The 23,236-nt window shown below is 37.1% G+C and overlaps 1 protein-coding gene across 1 annotated transcript in view; it reads right to left on the reverse strand.

The window, feature by feature from the left end:
- SLC25A12 (solute carrier family 25 member 12) overlaps window positions 1-23,236 on the reverse strand; it is a 45,311-nt gene that overhangs the window by 5,799 nt on the left and 16,276 nt on the right. Inside the window, 9 exon segments of the mRNA XM_030241341.2 lie at window positions 7,998-8,078; window positions 8,275-8,327; window positions 11,465-11,623; window positions 12,081-12,165; window positions 15,423-15,507; window positions 16,071-16,164; window positions 17,357-17,495; window positions 18,597-18,743; window positions 21,200-21,339. Of these exon segments, the coding sequence (XP_030097201.2) occupies window positions 7,998-8,078; window positions 8,275-8,327; window positions 11,465-11,623; window positions 12,081-12,165; window positions 15,423-15,507; window positions 16,071-16,164; window positions 17,357-17,495; window positions 18,597-18,743; window positions 21,200-21,339 (983 nt within the window).

Below are 23,236 nucleotides of genomic sequence, written 5' to 3' on the forward strand. Positions count from 1 at the left end.
ATCAAATACACTTAAAGACCTTATGTTTATTCAATAATAATCCATCACCAATGTGTAGACATGCTATTTGCATTTGGAAGTGATGCTGTTTAAAAGGTAAATTTGCATTTAACAGTGTAATTTTAAATTATTAGAAAAGGTGTTTGGAGTTTTGTTTAGCAGCCTGTAATAGTCCTAAGTGGAAACAAAATATAAAATTTAAATAGGAAGACTAATATTTCAAAATATGATACTAGACAAAAACAGGACTCATATCTTTGAGCTGGGCATGACAGATTTTACTTGAAGGAAATACTCTGCTGGCAGTGTTGAAGGACTGTCTTGCAAACTTCCTAGCAGGAGCATTGTAAAGCTGCTTCTGACTCTGCACTTTAGCCAAAGACTTTCAAAGAACTGTGCCCTGGGTTTGAGAGAGATTCAATCTGACAGTTTGCTTTCAGAGTTTTTAAACCTCTTTAGAATGACATGTTTAGATTTCTCCCTGGTTTGCTGTAGGTACTACCATTCACTTCTGAAGAAGTTTGTGGTTCATCACAATCCAGCTATATTTTACTAAGCTTGTTATGCTCCCCTCTTCCTAAGCCACCTTTTTTAATTTAAAAATTAAACACAGTTCCTTAAAAATTGTGGCATATAACTGCTTGAATACAGCCAACTCTCAAAAGCATTTCTTGCACAATATGAAAGCTCTTCTTATTTCTGATTGATTCCTCCAACCCATCAAATTTTAGTGAAGTAAACAGATGCAGAACATCTGCAGTTAAAACCTTTTACCACTTCTAAATTGCCCAAACAATAAACTCTTTTTGTGATGCTGGGGGCTGGGAGGGGGCTGTGCATACAGGGGTGTGGTGAAGTAAAGTCAATAGTCTGATACAGCATCTCCTGAAGAACCTGCATGGTGTTCTCTGCTAATTGATCATCACTTTAAAAAACTGATGAACACTAATCCTCTCTGCACATAGCACAATCTTCCTCTCTGCAGCAGCAGGCAGAATAAATTTGAGATTAGCCCTGATACAGAGTTTAGAAGCTGGCAATCTGAACTATTCTAGCCTAGAGACAAAAGAGCATTGCAACCCTCAGCAGCTCTTGCTGAGAATGACCCAACATTTCAGCAGTATCTATGGGCTGGGGGCAAGAAGCATCAACACCTTCACTGACCAAGCATCCCATACATCCCTGAGCCTTTACTGAGGACTGACAGCCTTTTACTGCAAGCCCTGTTTATTACTTCACTCAACACTGACACTGAAAATCATCAAAAGCAACAGCTTTGCTGAAGCACCTTGACCGAAACAGTGGGAGATCAACCACTGCTTTTGATTAATTATTTCCATTGCAGTAATTACTGTCTTTAACACTTCACACTCAAATAATGAGTCTATAAATTAATCTTCATTTTATTCCCTCACTTCTTCACCTCTCTGAAAGCAAATCAAAGCTTATGTTTTTGTGGACATTTGTTGCTATCATCAGGAAGACCACAAGAACTTCCAGACAAACCAAAGTGATTCCCATCTTCTATGTTCCTTGGACTTACTGCACTGTGTTTACTCAGTTATCTGACACCATTCCTATGTCCAAAGGCATTCTTCAGACTCTCTTTACTTCTCATCTCACCTTCTCCAGTTCATACACACCTATGCATGTAAGATGAAATGGCTGTCTCGCTAAGCAAAGTTCAAATCTAAATATAATTTATAAAATTTGCATCTGGCAAATTCTGTTAACTTTTTTTTTTTTGTTTGTATTGCATTAAGCATAAAACCAATTTCAAATGTTTACCATTTCCCTGTATCTTTTAAAAAATAATTTTGGTAGATAAAATGTTAAGCAGTGTGTTGTGGCTACGTAATACAATGGACCACACAAAAAAATTCAAGTAACTTTAGACTGCAACACTAAGCTAGAAATTCACTCCTTCTAGACAAATACCAGCTACCTACCTATTAAATATGTATTATTTGTTTACATGTATATGTGAAATTCCATTTTTTATTTTTGATGTTAAAAATTAGCACACTCTGCAGAGCAGCCAAAATAACTCTTCCTATTTGCCCAACACCCACCACAGAAACACGAATAGGCCAATTTGTAAACACTTCTATTTTCTAACCTGAATTCAATCTTCCTGTAATTAACATTTTCTTCTCCTAGGTGCACAGGTGCCTACCTTTCTGTTAAAATCAGCCACAGACCTCTTCTGATACAGAAAGCAAAATACACTGAACACAACACATTTTAATAATTTAGTAACAACACTAATTAGAAATACAATGTTACAAATTCTATATAGTAAAAATGGAACTATGTACTCCATCGGTATTAGAAGATTATTTGGTCGGCAGGTTATTAAGCAAAATAAAATACAAGGAAAACCCTACACTTTTATTATCAGTAGAAAATCCATTGAAAAGCTCTTAAATTACATCAACATTGTGAACATTGAGTATTTACAGTGCTGACAGACTTCTCAACAGGAAGCTTTCTCAAAAAGAGCTGTAACTACCTAGACACCCAGTTAAATAGTCCTATTAGCAGTATGTCCTTCTATCCAAGCCTTGACTTAGGCTGTTCTACTCGGAGCTTGGCAAACTTTTCTGCCCAGCAGTGATGTGATTCACACAAAGAGGAGCACTGCATTCAGTGGAGTGGCACATATGAGTTAGGTCCCTCAAGAGATCACAAGCACAGACAGGACAAGCTTTGACTTTAATACAGAACATGTACCACAAGAAAACTCCCATTTTCAATGGGTTTTTTTAAAAGAATGAATACAAGGGTGTTTTTTTAGTTTGTCTGTGTTTTCTATCTAAGCAAAAGGTGGCTACCTATGTGACAAAGAATGTGTGAGGCAGAGGAGAGTGCTGCCTTGGGGAGGAGAAGAGCACTCTGAAGAAAAGGATGCAGAGGAGAATGACACAAAGGATCACCAAATAAAAATGAACTGGAAGCATGTAGGTTTGCAGTACAAACCTCCACGCTCCTGTGCAAATCATTAGCAATCAGCATCATTCTTTTTCAAAATCTCTTACTTCAGCTGTCAGCTCTGTATGTTAAATACATGTGCAAGTGTATATGCACACAGAGGTATATATTGCACTCCCTGAATTGCTTTTGGAGATGGTGCAGTAAATCTAGATTGCTCTCTCATAAATCCTCGCTTCACACATAAATTGCAACAGACACTTTAAAAAAGGTTGACAAATTTGTTTCTGAATGGAGGTTATTCCTACACATCAAAAATACCAGTAATAAAAGCTTCTACTTAACCTTAATGTCATGTAAAATAACTCTACAAGGAGCAAATAAAGGAACTAAATCTGACAGCAAAGGTTATGAGAGAAAAGATGTAGTTTGAGATCCCACAGCAAACGCCCCATGACATGCCAAAGGCTGAAGGAAATACACAAATGACCCTGCAACATGAGACCTCTTGCCCTTTCCAATTCCACCCGAGAGGCATACACTCCAAAGGGGAGAGGCCTACTTCAAGCCCTTCCTTCCTTCCTTTTAGAAACCACCACATCCTGGACCACAACTATGTCCCAGAGAAGCAGCTAAAATAAGATGTTACTTAAAACAGTCTTGTTTAAAAACATCAAAAGAACTTGCATTTCTTTCTCTAGGCAAAGCTGACATGGTTCATGAACCTAGAGTGAGCTTACTGTCTCTTTTATTAAATAATCATTTTCTCCCTGATTTTAAATGTCCACAATAGAAATCAAGATAAAGTAGTATAATTTACCTCTGCTTCTAATTTTATTTTTTAAAGTCTAATAAAAGAAGTAACATATCTTCAGAGTTTTGAAGGAAAAGCAGTCTGTAATTCTGTATTTTTGTTCTTGTTAAACAAAACCATTAACATTTTTCATTATTTTTTCCAAACTAAATATTTGACACATTCCTATCTGCCTGATACACCTATATGCATTTTTGTGAGTATGTGTATATATATATATATATATATATATGCATAAATATGTATGAAAATTATTTCTCACAAGTATACCAAAAAACATTTAGACTGAATCTTAGATTTAATGTTTCTCAAAACTTCAAAATCAGTGGTAAATTTGAATCTCTCTGTGTATGTATGTGCAAACACAAACACACATACACACATCCCAACCTCTAACTATCAACAGATGCATTGCCTACATCTCCAAAGGTTCTCGAGACCCTTTCTGCCTGGCACCCCAAATCATCTTTCTTCCTACAGTATAAAGCAAAAACATCTTTCTGATGAAACACAATTCATCCATTCAAAATGTTAAGCACCACGCACAGCATGGGAAGAATCTATTTATTCCCACCAAACTCACAGGAATTATAGCCTAAAATCACAGTATCTTTGCCTCCTGTAACAGTAACCATGAATTATTTGCACAGCATTAGGTGTCTGCTTCAGCAATGCTTCCCAAGGGAGGCAGAGCAGCTCCCTGGAGCACCTTGGCCTTCAGGACCTACTCACGAGTGCGGTGCGTGTGAGCTCCTCTGGGAAGCACTGTTCATACCAGCCATGTGCTCCCTGCTTCCCAGGCCTCTGCTGGGACAGAGGAAAGCTTTGCCAAAGCCTCACTCAGTCTCCTGCAACTCAAAGCTAATGGGAGTTGAAAACTTCAGGAATGCAGGTTAATCACTGAATTACAACGGAATGTAATCCAATTAATTACAGTAACAGTAGGGAAAGAAACTGTTTGCTCTGAACACGTGTAAATATGGATAGTGCTGTTAATGATTAACAAACCAGCATACTTCAGGCAGGTAGGAAGATGAGATATCAGTTGCATCCATCAGGGACAAGAGCCCTTTCACTGACAGGTACGACCTGACTGCTGTAACTGAGCTGCCCGACATAGCTGCTCTGCAGTTTTCAAATACAGCTACAGCTTGAGAGCAGCTGGGAATATTTGGGCTCTGACAGAGCAGAGCCTGCACTTCCCAGTGACATTTACATTGCCCAGCAGCAGCAGGAAGGTTTAAAGGAGCATAGGGCACGGGCTGCCTGCGGGAGGTCCCTGCCCTGCAGTAAGGAAGGAAAGACAACAGACAGGCAGCTGACCACACCAACAGGCACTGCCTGGGCGGAAGTCTTTGGCAGCTGCTGGGAGAATGACAATGTTTCTTCTTACTGCCAACGCTGACAGAAGCTGAGAAGGACTGGAGCCTGAGAAGTAAGATTTTGGCCAAAGTGATTCAGTCTCTCAGTGCCAGCATTTCTGGAGGAGGGACATGCCTGTGAATGGCCCCTTTGCTGGACAGCACAGCACTGCTTCCAGATACTCCAGAGCTGAGGATACTGACCAGCCTACACAGGGTCTCCTGAACCACCACTGTCTAAATGTCAAAGGTTTCACCTGTCCTTATATGTGTGGGTCTTAGAAGACTGTAACACCATACATAAGCTTTGATACAGCACTGCCATCCAGAGAGGAGAATTTGCCACATCTGCTGGAACCTTTCCCAGGCTGCCTCCACCTCCTCACAAGAACTCTTTTGATTGCTGTTTGAGGACTGTGGCATGCACAATGTGCTTTTGTATATCTTGCAAGAGGGAAGGCTTTTAAAAGTATGAAAAATCTCTGCTGTAAGCTCTGTAAAATGGCTGAAAATATGCCTTGCTCATCTTGCTCAATCACCAGCAGTTCCATACCAGACATGATCAAAAACTGCATTATTCCTGTTAATGAGGGGATAGTTCAACACTAAACACAGGTAAGTGAGGGTCAGAGACAGTAGTAAGTCCATCTCTGAGAAGCCCATGTGTACATAAAGCTACTTCTTCTGATATTATTACAAGGTAAAAAACCATGGCTTTATTTTAGCCTATATTTCTAGTATACTGCTAGAAAAAAACTTAAGTGTTTTAAGTAACGAACAGTAACAAAAAGCCACAAAAACCTGAGTTACCCAAATCTAAATGCTGAAAAAATTTTGGCATATATAAAATCCAAACATTCCCACATTAACCCATCATTTTGTACTAAGAGAGAGAGAAGGAAGAGAATAAAGGAAAAATGAAAGGTAGCATCACCCAAACACAAAGCCTTTTGTGCCCCTACTTGTGGCCCTTCCTTGGATGGAATTGTTGATTGAGCCCCATAATATTTTGTAGAAAAACAGAACACAGTAACAACAGAAGTGTGACAATGAACATTATTTCCAACCAAGTCAATACAGAAAAGAGCTGTCAAAATGAGAATGAAAAGGTCTGAGGATGAAAAAAGAGAGACTAATGTCTAATTGCCCCTGCTTTAGCCAACTGATACTTTCAGACTCTTAACCTTAAAGGCTTCCTAACAAAGATTCTGCTATCTAGGAAGAAGTGAAATTGCTAAAGTTGAACTAAGCAGCAGAAGAGACAAAAAATTTCTTCAGCTGGTAAGATAGCAGATGATCCAGAGGAAGCTCAAAGAAACACCCCTCAGGTTGCTAAACTGTGACCAACAGTTCTATAATTTTGTTTAAAAGTCTCCCAGATTGAGTGAGATTAATATTATCTTGAAAAAGGAGCTGAAAATACCAGATCAGACAATCAGCTAGAAGGTGTTGTGTTTGGACAGACTACAAATCTGGTCATCTTCAAAAAAACACCCACATCTCTGAAAGCTTATCTGAAACTCAATTTCTCCCCCATTTTTGCATGTTCACTACAGTAAGACAATGAAGTTTTTTTGAAAGAGGAGTACCTAGCAAGTGAAAAAGGCTCTAATATAGAATGAATTTAGTGTTACATATTTCAGCGCACATTAATGTAAAGTAATAAAATTCATTATCAGATGTTTGACTTTAATTATGAATTTAAGCACAACACAAACACAAATGAATTCTGCTCTCTGCCATTACAGATGACCTGTATTTGCTTTCTATTACTGAGCTTTCCAGAAAAAGGTTAGTCTTCCGCTAGCTGCACATTAAAGCTGCTTTCTCACATTTCTCAGAAAATAAACTTTGTACACTGACAGGTGAAGACTCAAGCATGTACCAGGCTGCCAAATTCAATCAGGCAGAACTATAAGCAGCCTCCCTTCAGGGCTGTTTCTTTGAATTAAAAGTTTGCAGAGGTCAACAACCTTTCTGCCCCAGGTTTTGTTGTAAGCCAAGGAGGTTTTATACCAGCCTGTCAGCCTACTCAACTGGAAGTCATTAGTGTTCTCTGCTACAAAAGAAACCCAACTCAAGCCCTAAACATATTACAGGGTTAACAACTGTCGGGGAATCCCACAAATGAAATTAGCCAACGTGCAAAACCGAAAGAAATCCAGCATGAATATCAATTCAAACCACTTACAGATTGCTAAAACATCCACTGAATTACAGCCCTCAATTTCAACAAAAACACGGTTTGTTTTTTAACTGTGTTTGGATGAGGGATGTAATTAGCATCTGGATAACATAGCTGCATTTTATATAAAGTTATTTAAACAGACAATTCACTTATACACGTTACATGAAAGGTAAGGCTATATTGTTCATTTTTTCCATCTTTTCACAACAGTAAAAATTTCACATACAGCAAGTCGACAAGTGTATTTCTTTTCCTTCTTAAAATCTTCAGCAAGAATTAGATTACCTTAAACCATTCTAGACATCTCCATCTCTCCCCTGAAGGAAATTGAATCATGCTTATAATCCATTCTCAAGGAGCACCTGTATCTTCCCAAACTAATGATGAATGGCAACCCAGTAGAACATATGGAAAGGGAGAACAGGGCACCCTCTTCTTCAGACTTTGTGAATGAAACCACTGCTGAAACTGAAAGTTATAAACTGGGCCAAAACAAATAAGCACATTGTTCCAAGAGAACTTAATTCAGAAGTATGCTAAGCTTTCCAAACAGAAACAGTGCTTTTTTTAGTTCATGTGACTGGAAGAAAAAGAGGGCACTTCTGCTCAAATCGACAAAGCACACCCATCAACTGTCATTCCAACTATTCTGGACATGACTGAGAATCAATTTCAATCCTAGGGATACAGGAGAGATACTTACACAGCCTCCAGCAAGGATCTCTGCAGGCAATGGAATGGAACCATCTTTCTTGGTAAATTTGTCTCTGACAAAGTCATTAACCTAATAAAGATACAATATATTACACACTATTTTAAGTTATTTTTCTTCCTTATCAATATATATCAAGTAAATCTGTAGCCATATATGTTAGAATGCTTGTAAGTGGTCATCTCTCACACATTTTAGGAAATAAATCCTGTGCATGTTAACAAACAAAAGGATGCCAGGGAGGAAAGAAAAAAAAAAAGATACGTACAGTTAGCTTAATAGCCTTTTCTGGAGCAACACCTATCAGCTGTGGTAACAAGCCTATAGAAACAAAGACATCATAAGGCAACATTATCTTCCTAATAGAGAAAATAGTATTTTATCAGTGCTGTACAGAAATGCCTTTCTGCACAGGGAATATCCTTTGAGGTGGGTGGCATTTAAGTATGGGATGCTGCTAGAGCACTGCATATTCATACCAGTATAATTTTATTTTACAGATTCTGTTGAAAACTATAATGAAATGTGTGACCAGATCTGCCTTCCTCTACTGAGTCAAGTCTGATGCTGTTACTGTACAGAAGGAAAAAAGTTTAAGGACCAAACATAAACCTTGGATATGTCTACTACATAGGAGTTCGTTTGACTTTTTTAGCCCCTTGGCATCATTTTCCCATAAAGCTTCCAATCACTTTTTAAAATGGGATAGTAATTGTGAGATAGACACATGACTATGATAAATCATCAACTCACTTCTACTTGACTCCCTAACCTGAGTTTTCTCAAGACTCGAGCCAGCTAAGGGTAAGAAGGATTTTCTCTTGCTCAGTTCAACATGGTAGCATGAACTTCTTTAAACCCTATAACTAATGAGCATTTTTTACTAAGAGGAGGGATTAGTGGACAGAAACTGATTTTGTCAAGGCCCTTGCTCCTGGAAAATAGCTACTATGAAAATGAACTGTCATTTGAAAAACTGCACATGCACATTTCTAGGAACTAATAGGTTTAAGAAAAAAATCAGTAGATGGCAGTCTTAACTTCCAAACATAACACATTATAACAGCATCTGATATTTTTAAACCCATTTTCTCCACAGTCGTTTTGGCACAGGTCTAGACCATAAAACTTAAAAGAAAGTTATTTTTATTGGATATAGTCGCTTCCTAATGTTATAACAGGGTTATGGAATATCATTTTGGTCAAAGTGTTTGCCAGTTAACTAACAGAAAAACCCCACAGCCACAAAACTGCCTCAATGCCACCTTCCACTATTTGTTAAGTACAGAGAAATCATAGCTAAAAATTCAAAATTCCCAGAAGTTCTCATTCTGCTGAATTTTTTCTCTATTTCCTTAAAAGGAAGCTCAGAACAAAGGTGCCTTAATAGAAAGTGCTGCAGTTAATATACACAGTGCAGTGTGTTCTTCCAACACAGTACTTTCTGTGTGATTTACAGACTTACTATGCTGAGGAAAGGTAGCTATTAAACACAAAGAAAGGCTGACAGGAACAAAAAGAAATGGTGCCCTCCCAGCCTGAACTTCCAATCTACCATGAAAAGACAATCCAGTTCTGAATTGCCTATACTTAAAAAAACCAAAACCACCAGACAAAACACGGCAAGACAATCCCCTCCACTTCCTTTTTTTATGTAGCTGAACTCACTGGGCACATACATTTGGTGTGCCAGAGAACCTGGGAATAAACTTTATTAATTCTGAAGTTGGATGTCAAGACTCAAAAATATCTTTATTTTCTTGACCAAAAATCATAAGTTTTTATTTAGAATTCCAACATCTCCACTTTGTGTTCAGTTCTATTTTTTGAACTGCAGGAAACAACTACATTGTACCGTTATATTACAGTATAGATGTATTGTTATTTTACCATGCAATTAGGATAATCCAACTCAGGAATACAAGAACCCAGTAACAGACCCACAGTAAATTCCGTAAGTGTTTCTGCTGTTTAGTTTAACATACTTTTAACAGACCATCTAAATCTCTGAGTCCAAATCTTAGCAACATGCTCATCCTTAACTATAACAGCGTTGAAAGAACTGCATGAACTTCTTATCCTAAACAATCTCAAAAAACAATTATTAAACAGGCTATTAAAAACTTCAGCAAACTGACATGCTTTCAAAGAAGAGTATTTTTTTCAAGTGTAAAACACTGCTTTTAGCTCATCAATGGAATCATCCTTGATTTCAAAGTGCTTGAGTAAAGTCAGAAACAAAAATAAAATAACAAGTTATTTTAAATACTGCTGTGCAAAAATAGAGGGGGGGCAAGAAAAATAAAACAGTACTGTAGAACAGCACTGAAGAATCAGTTTCATAGATGTAACTCAAGTATTTGCTTTTAGGAGAGATTTAACATCATTTCCAGTAAGACATAATTTACATAGACTACAGCTTTTCATTAACTTTGCACCAACATATTCTTTCCCTTACTTACTTGCAGAGCAAAATCCTAAAAGACCACAAAACACTCTTTAGACAGAACACACAGACTTTCACACGTAAAAACTTATTGGATCCTGTCCATAAAGGACACTGCCCAGTGTCTTTACTGCCAGAACACATCACATAGCAGAACAAAATGCTGGAGCCATCATGTGAGTTTGCTGCAGCTAAAGAAGCAAGTGTGCCAATTAATAAATACCTTGCTGGTCCTTATGAAAACTGTGAACTTCATAAAGTTATGGGAAATTAGAATTAGAAATAGAGAATTCAACTAAGTATCTGTTCAGAGGGCTGGCAAGCATGTATGTAAGTCCCCTTACCAAAGTGATTAAAACTCAGCCTAATTGATAAAAAACGGAATTCTTAAGCTGTATCTTAGAGTTTTATTCTTTTTCAAAATTACAATTTTCTGAGTTTCACTGATGATATTTTAAAGTAAAACAGAGCAACATAATTCAAGAGCAGAATGCAACTTCTGTTCACAAGATAAAATTATAAGACAAGTCTGACTACCTGCAAAAGTATAAGGCACAAGATATTGCATCCAGTTTACAGATACATTTCCAAATTACTGTCTTTTGTCTCTTAACAAAAAATATTTGCTGCAAAACCAATCTTTATTCCTCAGATGCTAATTTGCTCCTGATGTCTGACCCCAGCCAAAAGTTGCAATCCTCAGCTTGTGAGATTACGTTTATATCCTCAAACACTTACACCCCAAAAATTAGGTCTTTAAGTTACTTAAGCAGCAAGGAGCAAATCACTAACAACAACAAGAAAAAGCCCAGTTTTCCCCGGCAATTGTTTATGATGAAGGGTGTGCAATGGAAGAAAAATACTGAGCTCAGAAATGAAAGCAAAATTAGACATGATATTAAGTATTCTGATTTTCTCTTGGAAACTAGCTGTTGAGGTATTAAAACAAAAAAAGGGTGACAGAAAATTACTGACTTTATATATTTTTTTTCTTTTTTTAAAATTCACTTACCTCTGTAAAGCCCAAAAAAGCCTTCAAAACGCAAAACCTTTTTAAAGCAGTCAAAGCTGTTTTTATACATCAACTCTCCCACGACTGAACCTGTGGAGCGCTGATTCTGCATCCGAGTTTTCACCAGGTCTATGGGGTACACTGCAGTAGCACCAACAGCTGTAAGAAAGCATCTGGAGCATTATTTCTGCAACACCATTGTTGGTGTAGTATGTAATTATTGTGATGATTTTCTACGACATTCATTTAAACACAAAGAATATATAAGCTGATAAGACACCTGGTATGTTGGAGGTAAGAATAATGAAGGTCTAGGAAAAAAGTCTCAAGGAGAATGGATAACACTGTTGCATAAAAAAAAGGTGTGCAGAATGAAGAACACCTGTCTGAATTACCACTAAGGAAACTTTTTACTGGTGTCATTTCAAAGGACTGTGGAGGGGTTCTAGAATCCAAGTGATAAGGAAAGAAAGGGAACAGCACAACCAAAATGGGCCCAACATCCAATATTACACATGTATAACCAAGACATCCACCTCAGATGAGGTGCAAGCAGTCTGGCAAAAGAGTGTTAAAGTACCCCAAGCCTGGAAACAGAAAGCAGAATATTACTCACCTCCAGCAATTGAGCCTAAAGTGAACCTGTAAGCTGACTCAGCTATCTGGAGCCAAATAGGTCTGCCCAATTCTCCAAAAGATTGCTGTGTGGGGGAAAAAGAATGAAAAAAAGCTTGAAAATCTGTGAATTACTTTTACAATGGTACAGAAAGAATCTGATAAAAATTATATGTTCAGGAGGAAGAAGAAAAAGCAATTACTAGCTAATGTCTATTGTGCCTAATGGATGAAGCACATTTTCCAAATACTTCTTCTAGAAAATATTCCTTACATATTCCTAGTTGTACCAAACCAGTACACCAGTATAACCAGAACAGTGATGCTCAAGAAAAAGAAGACAGAAACTCTAAAAAACTTTGCTGTTTTCTGTTCTATTGCCTTTGAATTTGTAAGGCTGGAACTCCCTTTTGACTCAAATAAAAGTCAGTATTTCAAAAGTAATTCACAGAATATCTCACAGACAGGCTCTATCAGCACAGGACATATTTTAAGATTATGTATCCATCAATGCATAGCACAAGCATGAGATTTCATGTCTTCAAAACAGAAGACAAGATTTTCCATGCAGTTGCTAATTTACAGAGCAATGCTGACCTCAATCCTTTCAATTACATACACTATTATAAATGCGTTAAGTATTTTAAATAATACAGTCTGCACAGAAAGTATCTGCAGAGACTCATAATTATGTTATTAAATGGCTATTAGAAACAAGGTAACTGATTAACGAGACATGTTCACAAACTTGCACTATAAAATATGTAAGATAGGCCAAAGTTTCATCCAAACATAAATAAGACAATTAGAGGGAAATTGATATTATGCAGTATAACTTGTCTGGGCTAAGGGGCCAAGACAAGTGGCCAAGACTGTTAAATTCCATAGTAAAGCAGATACTAAAGTCCACTTTCCAAACAGAAATCTGTTTTTCCTGAAAGTACCCTGTACTGTCAGCAGATGTGCTTCTGCAAGGACAGCTGGAATGTCCAGAGCCCAGACTGGTGCATATCAGGAGTTTTCACAAAGATGACCACACACACCCCCTTCTCAGCTCCCTGTGCAAGGTTACCCAGCCAAGGCAGCTCAGCTCACTGAAGCACCACAGAAGTACAGCACAAGCTGCTCTGGGCTGGTGTTACACTGGATGTGAAAAACCTGCCCACTCTGCACAAGGTGTTACACGGTATACCCACAACACAGAACAGCAGCCCCTGAGGTCAAGATGAGATCATTACCTGTAAAAAACCATGGATTATATTTGATACCCCTTTTCCACAGAATAAAAAGGTACAGCTAAAACCACTTCCCTTCACAAGACACTCTCCTCCCCCATAATATAGCTTAACAGAGAAGAATAGAGAAATTCCAGGTAGCACTAAAATTACACACTGCACATGCAGACCAGCATAAAAAACAGCATAAATCAAATGTACTGCCTTTACAAGCAACAGAAGCAATAAATCCAAAGAATATCCTCATTATTGTAAAACCACTATGCTTTCTGATTAAAAAAAAACCAAAAAAACCACACACAAAACCCCCAAAGGATAATAAAACCAAAATTATAATGAAAATAAATTACAAAATTCAGATATATTTCTTTTCCTTCATGTAAATAAAAGACACATGCAATAATATACCCAAAAAGCCTTAGAAGCAGAACTAGTTCTTCATTCCACTGACATTTTCTCCTAGCTTAGCACACCTGCTGCCTTTCAGCTGGTTTAAGATTATTCTTTTTGCTCGAAGCTTCACACGGTTCTCATCAAAATCCAATCATTGCATTTAGACATTAATCTTAGTGAATGCATCACTGAATGTTAAAAATCAAATTCTTTCTGAAGGAAATGTCACTTTTATATTATTAAATAAGTGCTCACAAAGTTTTCAGTTTACTTGTGTGTTCAGATGGATATGTAAATGAATGTAATTAATGCTATAGCTTTCAAATCATGAATATTTATAAAGAGAAAATTACTGTAGCTGTCATCCCCATAGGATATTCAGCTGCTAAGCTTTAAAAAAAACTTACACAATGAAAAAATTGACAATAAAGTAAACATGGTTGAAAGCAGGCTAATTTTCATTTCTGTCAAATCTATACAGAGTGATTTTATGTAAAAATTTAGATTTTTCTTTACAAAGGGATTTTAAAATCATATAAAACTGATTACAGAACTGGTTTCATTTCCCAGGGACAGCTGGACCACACTGAGATTATATTTGCTCTTCATGAACTGATATCTTTCATTTTGTCAATACACTTAATTTACTGTTCACTTAGGATAAGGTCTAATAAAAGACTGTTCCTGATAAACTAAATAAAATGAAATTATTTTGCTTTCTGGTGTCTGGTTTTAACACACAATGTAGAAAAAGATGAAAATATAATGTACTACTTCAAAAGTATGAAAAGAGTATATTCTGTTCTAGTGATGAGGAAAACTTACATCAGTGAGCTCATTTTGAAAGAGTGCCAAGCTACAAAGGTAGTTCTGGGAAGTGAAGTAAGTCCACTCAGAGAGGCGACTACGAAGAACACATTTATCAGCTTTACATTTAATATTCATATTTTTTACAACCTGTATTGAGTTTGTGTGGCAAAGCTGGGGGTGGTGGATACCAGGGTGGCTTTGTGAGAGGCTGCCAGAAGCTTCCCTCATGTCTGACAGAGCCAACACATGCTGCTGGCCAGGCCAAGTCCATCAGTGCCAGGGGCAGCACCTCTGGGATAATGTATTTAAGAATTAGCGTATTTAAGAAGGGGGAACAAACCCTGTGCAATGGCAGCTGGTAAGAGGAGAGAGAACATATGAGAGAAACAACTCTGCTGGTACAAATGAGCAGGAGGAGGTGCTCCTGGCACAGGAATAGAGATTCCCCTGCAGACCCTGCAGGACCCCACACAGATGGATGCATCCCAAGGAGGCTGCAACTGCACGGAGGAGCCACGTGAATCTATTCCTGAAAGACTGCACCATGTGGAAGGGACACACGCTGCAGGAGTTTGTGAAGAACTGGGTTCCACAGGAAGGACTCAGGCTGGAGAAGTTCATGGAGGGCTGTGCCTTGTAAAAAGGCTTTCCAGGAGTGAACAAATGTATTCATGGTAAGGAATCCAAGTATCCATACATGCTCATATCTAAACAGGCCATGCTGACATCTTATACGTTGTCTAGACAAAAACAGTACATAACAGCCTGCCCCATTTCTATCCTTCCAGCAATACACACAGTATGTTCCACTTGTCAGGAATCTGGTTCAAGTGCATTATTCTTATTTTTCATCTGCAAGTACATGCTAACATTCATCAGTTGCAATTTTTTTTTCTTCTACCCACCTGCCTCTGGAGCTCTGCCAGGTTATAAGGCAATGCACCTTCAGCCAGTGGTGCTATTCTCTCAATATCTGCCAGAGTTAAGCGCCTTTACAAAGGCAGAGAAAAGCAAATTCTGGTTAGATAAAGCATCAAACATATTAAGTACAGTATTCCTCGCCACACCCCACAAACTACATCTGAGTTTAAAAAAAGACACTTGTCATATCTGAATGCAGACCTAAGAAGTTTGCTACACTTCATTAGAGAATGTTTGGAGATGAAGGGAACATGGATTATTCAGAAGCAAGTTCTTTACTAATAGTAATAAAGAATATAATACACAAATGAAAGCATTTCTAGCTATTTCTAAGTAAGATTTTGCATGCATTTAATATCCATGCAAAACATCAACCAGTGCATTTGTAGCATTTTGGTAGTATTGTATTTTGCTACTTCATATGTATACCTATAATACAACAATTAATAATTGTGCCTGACATATACAATTCACTTACAAAACCCATGGACACAGCAAAATCAGTTTACATTGAACAAATTACTGTAACAAAATAGAACACATAACCCTTTAAAATTAGGACAAAAGTAAGAGGTCACACAGAAAACACAAAAGTTATGATGGCCAAATGATAGAATTCATTATTATGTTACCCAGTAACACTGTATAAGTCTGTAAGTTGGTAGAGAATATCTATTTCCAGTGGTGTAATTTGTCCAAAGTGGATTGCAGAGTGTGTAAATTCCTCTGGATTTAAAAGAGAAAGAGAAATACAATGTTTGTGTTATTTGTCAAATTTCCTCTTTGAATCCTTTCAAATAACTTTAACAATATAGAAGTCTATCAAGTCTATCACCAAGAAGCAAAATCCATAATGCAAAGGGAAAAGGTATCTTTAGGAGAACATCTATCCTAAAACAGGCGTTCCCAACACAGACCACATCTAACTCCACAACTCTGACTTATGGTAAATATTCACCAAACCAACAAAAATCCTCAAATTAGCAAGCTTAATAAAACAACACCTACAATTTGCGATTCTTGCTTCTGAACTTCTGCAAAACAGAACATAACAGAGAAATGGTCCATTATTCACAGCTTTAAGGGCAACTGACTCATCTATTCCCATCATGTCCAGAGTTCTTTCTCTCATAGCTCTATTCATCTAGCCAAATTACACAATATGTTTATCACATAATTGGCAAGTTGCAGTTAACAAGTCTGAGCAGTGAAAACACAGCAGCCTTTTTTCTCAGTACAAATTCAAGCAAGATGTATTTATGCATCTGTACCCAAACATACTGCTAGGCAATTTGTTAGGACAATTTGGAGGATGAGAACAGGCCTTTTATGCTTTCCTATAGGGAAAAATATGCAGAGCATATGAATATATGCTAAACAAAGAAGACGAAAAAGAATAAAAAGAACTTGGCAAGCTTTTTACCACACAATGGTTTGGCTGGTCCCATCCATACAGGTAGTAAAACTGGTGATAAAATCTGTCATAAAATGGCTACAAAAGCACTCTGCTAATGTCTGTGACCAGACTGAAATACTGCAACCTTTCACACACACACGGATTTGTTATGTACTAACTGGCATCATCTATACATAAACCACTCAGATTTAAAACTTAACCCATTCCACCACATTCCCTAGGAACTCCCTATCTCTAAGCAACAATGCATCTCTTTCAAGGAGATGTAAAATCTCAGCATTATACTGACTTGCAGTTACTCATTCAAACCATAACTCCTGCCAGAATCTTCTCTTTAATGAGCTAACTGAAAATACTGTGAGGATGAAAAGCACCCACAGCTAAAAACCCACTTTCCCAGTGGCCATAAACTGACTTCTGACTCACCTTAACCCATGTGCACCACCAATTACAAAACGGACAGAATTTAAAAATTAAGAAACTTCAGGAAATGTATCTTACCTTTTGTGACTTCAACATCTCTTCTTGTACCTGCTATGTTACTGTATATCTTCCTAACAAGATCCATGTTATTCAAAAGGGCATTAAATGCATTGAAAAAGGAGAAGCTGACCTGATGTGATACAGTTCCACCAGCTACCTTTAAAAATTAAATTAAAACAGTTAAGTGCCTTAAGCACTTTTACAGCATCTTATTACAATCACAGAAACACTCATTTGAGCAAATTATGAAAGAATTAAAGATACCTTTCTATTCCTTTTTAGAGATATTTTTAACAGGAACATGAGGGGAGAATTATTAAACAGGATACTATTTTTGTGGTAAAGATTGAACACTAGGAAATGATTAGGAAATAATCATGTAAGTAGGTTATTGCTGAAGTTATCTAATACACACATTGAAAGTGCCACCAAGTAATCTTCTGAAAGACAAATGCATGCAAATGCAAATGCCTTTAGATAAAGGCACCAACTGATCTCTTGCATCACATACATCAATGACCATTTACTCAAAGTCTAAAGTTAGTAGATACTCTAAATTTTATAGAAGACAGTATGCCTTATGAGTAAGGCAAGGCAAGATTTATAGGTAAGATAAAAGTAATTACTTTTATATCTTCTATATAAATTTCATTCTTATGTAATTTTCATACTACATACTTTCAGATTATAACTTGTATGTTATTACTTTACCTACAGATCTTGCCAAACTATCAGGGCTGTAACCATTCTACCTCTAGAATCTACATACTGATTTTCCAAACTCTGATCTGAAAAAGAAAAGAATGCAAAAGTATATAAAAGGACAAAACTGTAAGTAGTCTCCAGCTCCTGAGATGTCATATATAATTCAAATATAAAAACTGGATGCTTTTGTCCTAAATAACTTCCATTGGATTTGTTGATTTTAAGGGTCTTTTCCTATATGGTTCTACAATTCTATGATTATTTCTGTAGCAAGTACTTTGCCCTGCTCTGGTAGAAAGCATAGTAGACTAACTCAAACTGCTTCCAATGGCACTTTAAACATGCAAACCAGACTGCCAACCTTTTCACTACTGCAGCCAAGGAATGCTGCCATGTTTCACCCTGCCCACTCTATTATGAAGCTGCTAATCTCTAGCACCAAGGCAGTGAGTGATAAACAGGTAGAGGACAAAGTGGGAGAGAAGCCATGTCACACCTTCAAACATCACAGCTATTAAACAATGAAATTGAGGCACTTTGTGTTAACACTTACTGAAACTAAATTTTCTTCCACAAATGGAGTCAGCATATGGGAGCGAATGGTAACCATGATCTCATTGAAGTCCAGCCCAGTTATCAGACCACTTTTATTTTTGTCCTTCAATGCAAAGGCTTGTCTTGCATGTTCTGACTGCAGCTCCTAGAATGAATATTCAGAGACAGCAGATTAGAAGCAAATTCAGTAACCCACTGTTCACAAAATTTTCACTAATTTCATATTCTTATGCTCCAACAGGTCTGTGGATATAGACAATAGCGTAACTACAGTTTAAACTTCAAGGCCAGCTCAACTAGAATAAGAAGGCTGCATACTGATTTAATCCACAGATTCATTCCTCTGTCAAAGAAAAGCCTCAATTCAACTGTAAAGAAATATAGGCACTTTCACTAAATGATTAAAGAAATGAACTTCACACACCCATGTCCTGCCTGCTATCTATTCCTTAATTAAATACTTAAATGCTAGAAAAAACTTCTGATATTGATCTTGAAGACACAAAGTGAGGTGATCTCTTACATATCCAAGATGAAATATGACTGGGCTATTATATACTACCTCACTGGAAAATACTTGAAAATAAACAGGAGGACAGTGAAAATTACATAATATGGATTTAGATTGCCCCAAACAGCTATCTCCCATAATGTCACAAATGGTCACTCATTTCAGACAATTTAAAACTCTCATACAAACTGTAAAAACCTTCATACAAAGATCACTGTGGTAACCTAACCTCAAGATAATAACGATAGTTGTAAATTCTATGTCCAGAAAAAGTTGTTTCCTTCTATTCAAGCAAACAATAAAGCCCATTCAGCTGTCATTCAGACCTCTAGAAGCCACTAAAAAAATAACCACATTCTGACAGACAGTAAGAAGAGGGCAAACCATCTAGCTTATATCACCTTTACAATAACTTCTCAACTCTCATAACCTCATGAACAACGTTTTCTAGATCGGGGTACAACAAACCCACTCTGATTCAAGTCCCTAACTCCAGAAGATGGTGTTAGACCAAAAGAGAAAAACAATCTTATATAAAAAGAAAGGATAAAAATACCCAAATTGTGCACATACTGAAATTACTGCAACCCCTTTTTTTTAAATCATACAATGACAGTAAGAAGCTACTGTGTCTTACATGGCAGTATTTTGGAAACACAAACATAAAACCAGAACAGACATTTATCACTCTGCTCTTGGAAGCAGGTGCAGAGGAGGGCCATAAAAATGAGAGAGGACTGGAGCACCTCCACTATGAGAAAAGGCTCAGAGCTGGGGCTGTTTGGCCTGGAGAGGAAAAGAAAACAGAAAGTTCCTGGGAGACCTTACTGCAGCCTTTCAGTACTTATGGGGGGCTCATCAGAAAGATGGTGACAGACTTTTTAGTGGGGCCTGCTGTGACAGGACAAGGGGTAATGATTCTAAACTAAATAAAGCTGCTAAAGCACTGGAACAGATTGCCCAGGGAGGTGATAGATGTTTCATCCCTAAGAAACACTCAAGCTCAGGTTGAACAGAACTCTGAGCAACCTGAATTAGTTGAAGACATCCCTGCAGATTGCTGGGAGATTGGACTAGATGGCTTTTAAATGTCCCTTACAACCCAAAATATTCTGTGATCCTATGAGATATTTTTATCTTCATCAGTAATTACAGATGATCTCAAAGCACATCTATCACGCCTTACTTCTAAGACAATACACACAAAACTTGTCTTGCATTAAAGGCAGCTCTAGAAGTGCATAATCTATTTTTCTTCCCATCTACTAGACAGGCAATTTAAAGTTACATCACAAGGTGGTCATTGTATGTTAATTTATGGAATTCAGTGCAATTACCAGCAACTCTGTGAACTTCCTCTCCATGAATTACAATGTAAATTTCTCCTAATTTGCTCTTTCTCCATCCTTTATAGATGAGAATTTCCTTTCCTTCCTTCTAATATAATGTTCAGTTCACAGTATGTTTTAACTGTAACTTTTTGGCTAAGCACAAAGTGCAGTTCAACAAGTGAAATTCTTTAAAGCCCAATTCCTAAAGGGTAGTTCAACATCACAGGAAATAAGATTTTACCTACTGCAAGCTGGCTGCATTTAAGACCAAACTCCCAGTATGTGTGTGGTAGCATGCATGCCAGTGAGAGAAAGAAAGTAATAAGTATTAGAATGTTTATAAAAATAAAGAAATGGCACAGAACCTAAAACCTCTAAAGGATAGTTTTAATGGTCAATAATAACTGGTTCTATTAAGAATGCTAACTTTTTCTGGTAGAGTTTAGTTTTGCTATTGAATTCCTATGACAGAAAAAGCAGATCCTCAACCCACTTTAACTACTAGTAAAATAGTTAATTTCATAAACAGTATGTTTTGTCCCATTCTTTTAAAGGATGGTATTCAAGTTACAGCACAAGGAGTACACACTGCTTACAAAACCAGCATGGAGAAATAACAGTTCATCATTAGCTGTCAGGATTAGTATCAGATAAGGATTATCACCACCAGAATAAACTCAACATTTATAATGGTATTAGCGCATTATTAAAAGTTAAATGAATTTCAGTTCCAGATTTGGAACAAGGTTAAAAACTGACCTGAAGAAACTGAGTGAACTCTGAATAGTTAAGATGCTTCTTCCTGTTATGTCCAAAATGCAGTCGAATAAACTCACAGTCCCAGTTGAATGGGATTTGAAGATGAATAAGAGTTTGTTCAAATATTTCTTTGACATTTGCTTTGGGGAGGGAAAAACAACAGGTGAGCCTTGGGGTACAGTAAATCTACAAACATTCCAGGAGGAATACAAAAAAATTATGATTTCAGCAGCTGTTTAAGAAGTGTTTTAGCTTGTTAAAAATAATTGCTAACCAAACCTTTACAGACCTGTAAAAGAACACATTTGAGACACAAATGATACTTTTTGTATTATTGCAAAAAACCATGGAGTGAGTGTTTTATTTAGTTTTAATTAAGAAGCAATTTCCTTCATACATGACAAATAAAAGCTATTTTGCATTCTGATATAAAAATCAATAGTGGTTCTCTGTCTCTGCCAGGAGTCAAATTAAGCCCTTTATCAAGAGCACAAATACCTGCACTACAATCTCAGGCAATATTTGTCATACTAAGCATGGTTTGATTGAAACTTGATTATTACAATCAAACTGTCTGAATATGGCTATTGAAGATAGGTATAAGAAATGACATCTAAAACATATCATTAACTCAGCAGAAAGCACGTTATTAGATGCTTTTGATAAGGCCTTAGCACAAAAATCAAATCCTATAAAACATAATTGGTAGTCTCAGTTATTAAAATGTTTTAAGATAAGTGAAGATAGAGATGCCCTCCTTTAAATGAAGTAAAGAAAAAAACCTGCCATTTCAGATGGAATTCTCCACATGTATACTGTACAACTGAAATCTCAATGCTAAACATATTATCTGAATTCAGGCAAAAACCTCATGTGAAAAACAGCATGCATTATTCATACATAGCATTGCCATGCTGCAAAACAAGCCTGCTTTTTGTGCAGATTATCAAACACATGAACTGTATAACAGGACATCCACCCATAACACATGAACACTTTTCAAAATTTCCCTCAGAGTACCTGAAATAATTTATTAGCCTAGAATCTGTTAACAGCAAAACAAAATGTGGCACGCAGTTAAAATTTAAAACAAAATACAAAATATTCTAGCTGATAATGCACCTTTTATATGTTTAAACAGTTCTGCAAGACAAAATGCAGTAAGAACCTTAATTAGCATTTGATAACTCTATCACCTATTTACTTGAAGTAAATGTATTGCTTCCTCTATGCTAAAGGACTACTTGATTCATTCATAGCTTCAGTTCTGTAGTCTACTAGTTCTAGAGCAAATCTAGGAAATCCACTGCATGTTTTTAAGCGAGAAAAGGAAAGGAAATGTCCAGAATACATGTCTCAAAACAGGTACAAAGTCAGATTCCTTGGCTAGATCACCTCCTTCACAGTTAGACTGAGATTACATATTCAAAGGGCAGACTATGGCTAGTGATTAACCCTTACATATAGGTCAAACACAAGAGTCAAAACCCTACAATTTAAACCAGTTTCCACTGCAAGGTAGGCTAAAGGACTTGTCAGAGACAACAAGTAACCTAAAAAAACTCTTCTGACCATTTCTAACTGTCTGCTCATACCTACCCACCAGTATCAAGGTGCAAGGTGAGGGTTAAGGAAAAAAGAGAGAAAGCACTAAATACATAGTGCTAAACTATTTTATTTTACCATACTTCCCCTGAAAGTTCTGTTTGCAGTAGATTTATTCATCATAGTTGCAGATCAAGGAATCGAGGTATGCACATTTAAATTCCCTACTTACCACTAATTCACTGCAGCTTCTGGCCAAGCTAGAGTCTCCATGTACTACAAACACAAACAGGTCAGTGCAGCTCATTATGGAGCCTGAAAAATGGCAACGAACCATGAACAGAGCAGAAGACAGGCAGGCTTCACTGGCTCTACTGGCTCAGCTACTAATGCACAAACAAGGTGCCAACTGGCTGCTACTTACAAACCTGACTGCTACCACACACTGGGCTCCCCCAATGAAAACTTAGAAAAAAGAACCTGCTGAAGCAG

This window comes from Serinus canaria, chromosome 7, assembly GCF_022539315.1.
Source record: "Serinus canaria isolate serCan28SL12 chromosome 7, serCan2020, whole genome shotgun sequence".
Lineage (NCBI taxonomy): Eukaryota > Metazoa > Chordata > Aves > Passeriformes > Fringillidae > Serinus > Serinus canaria.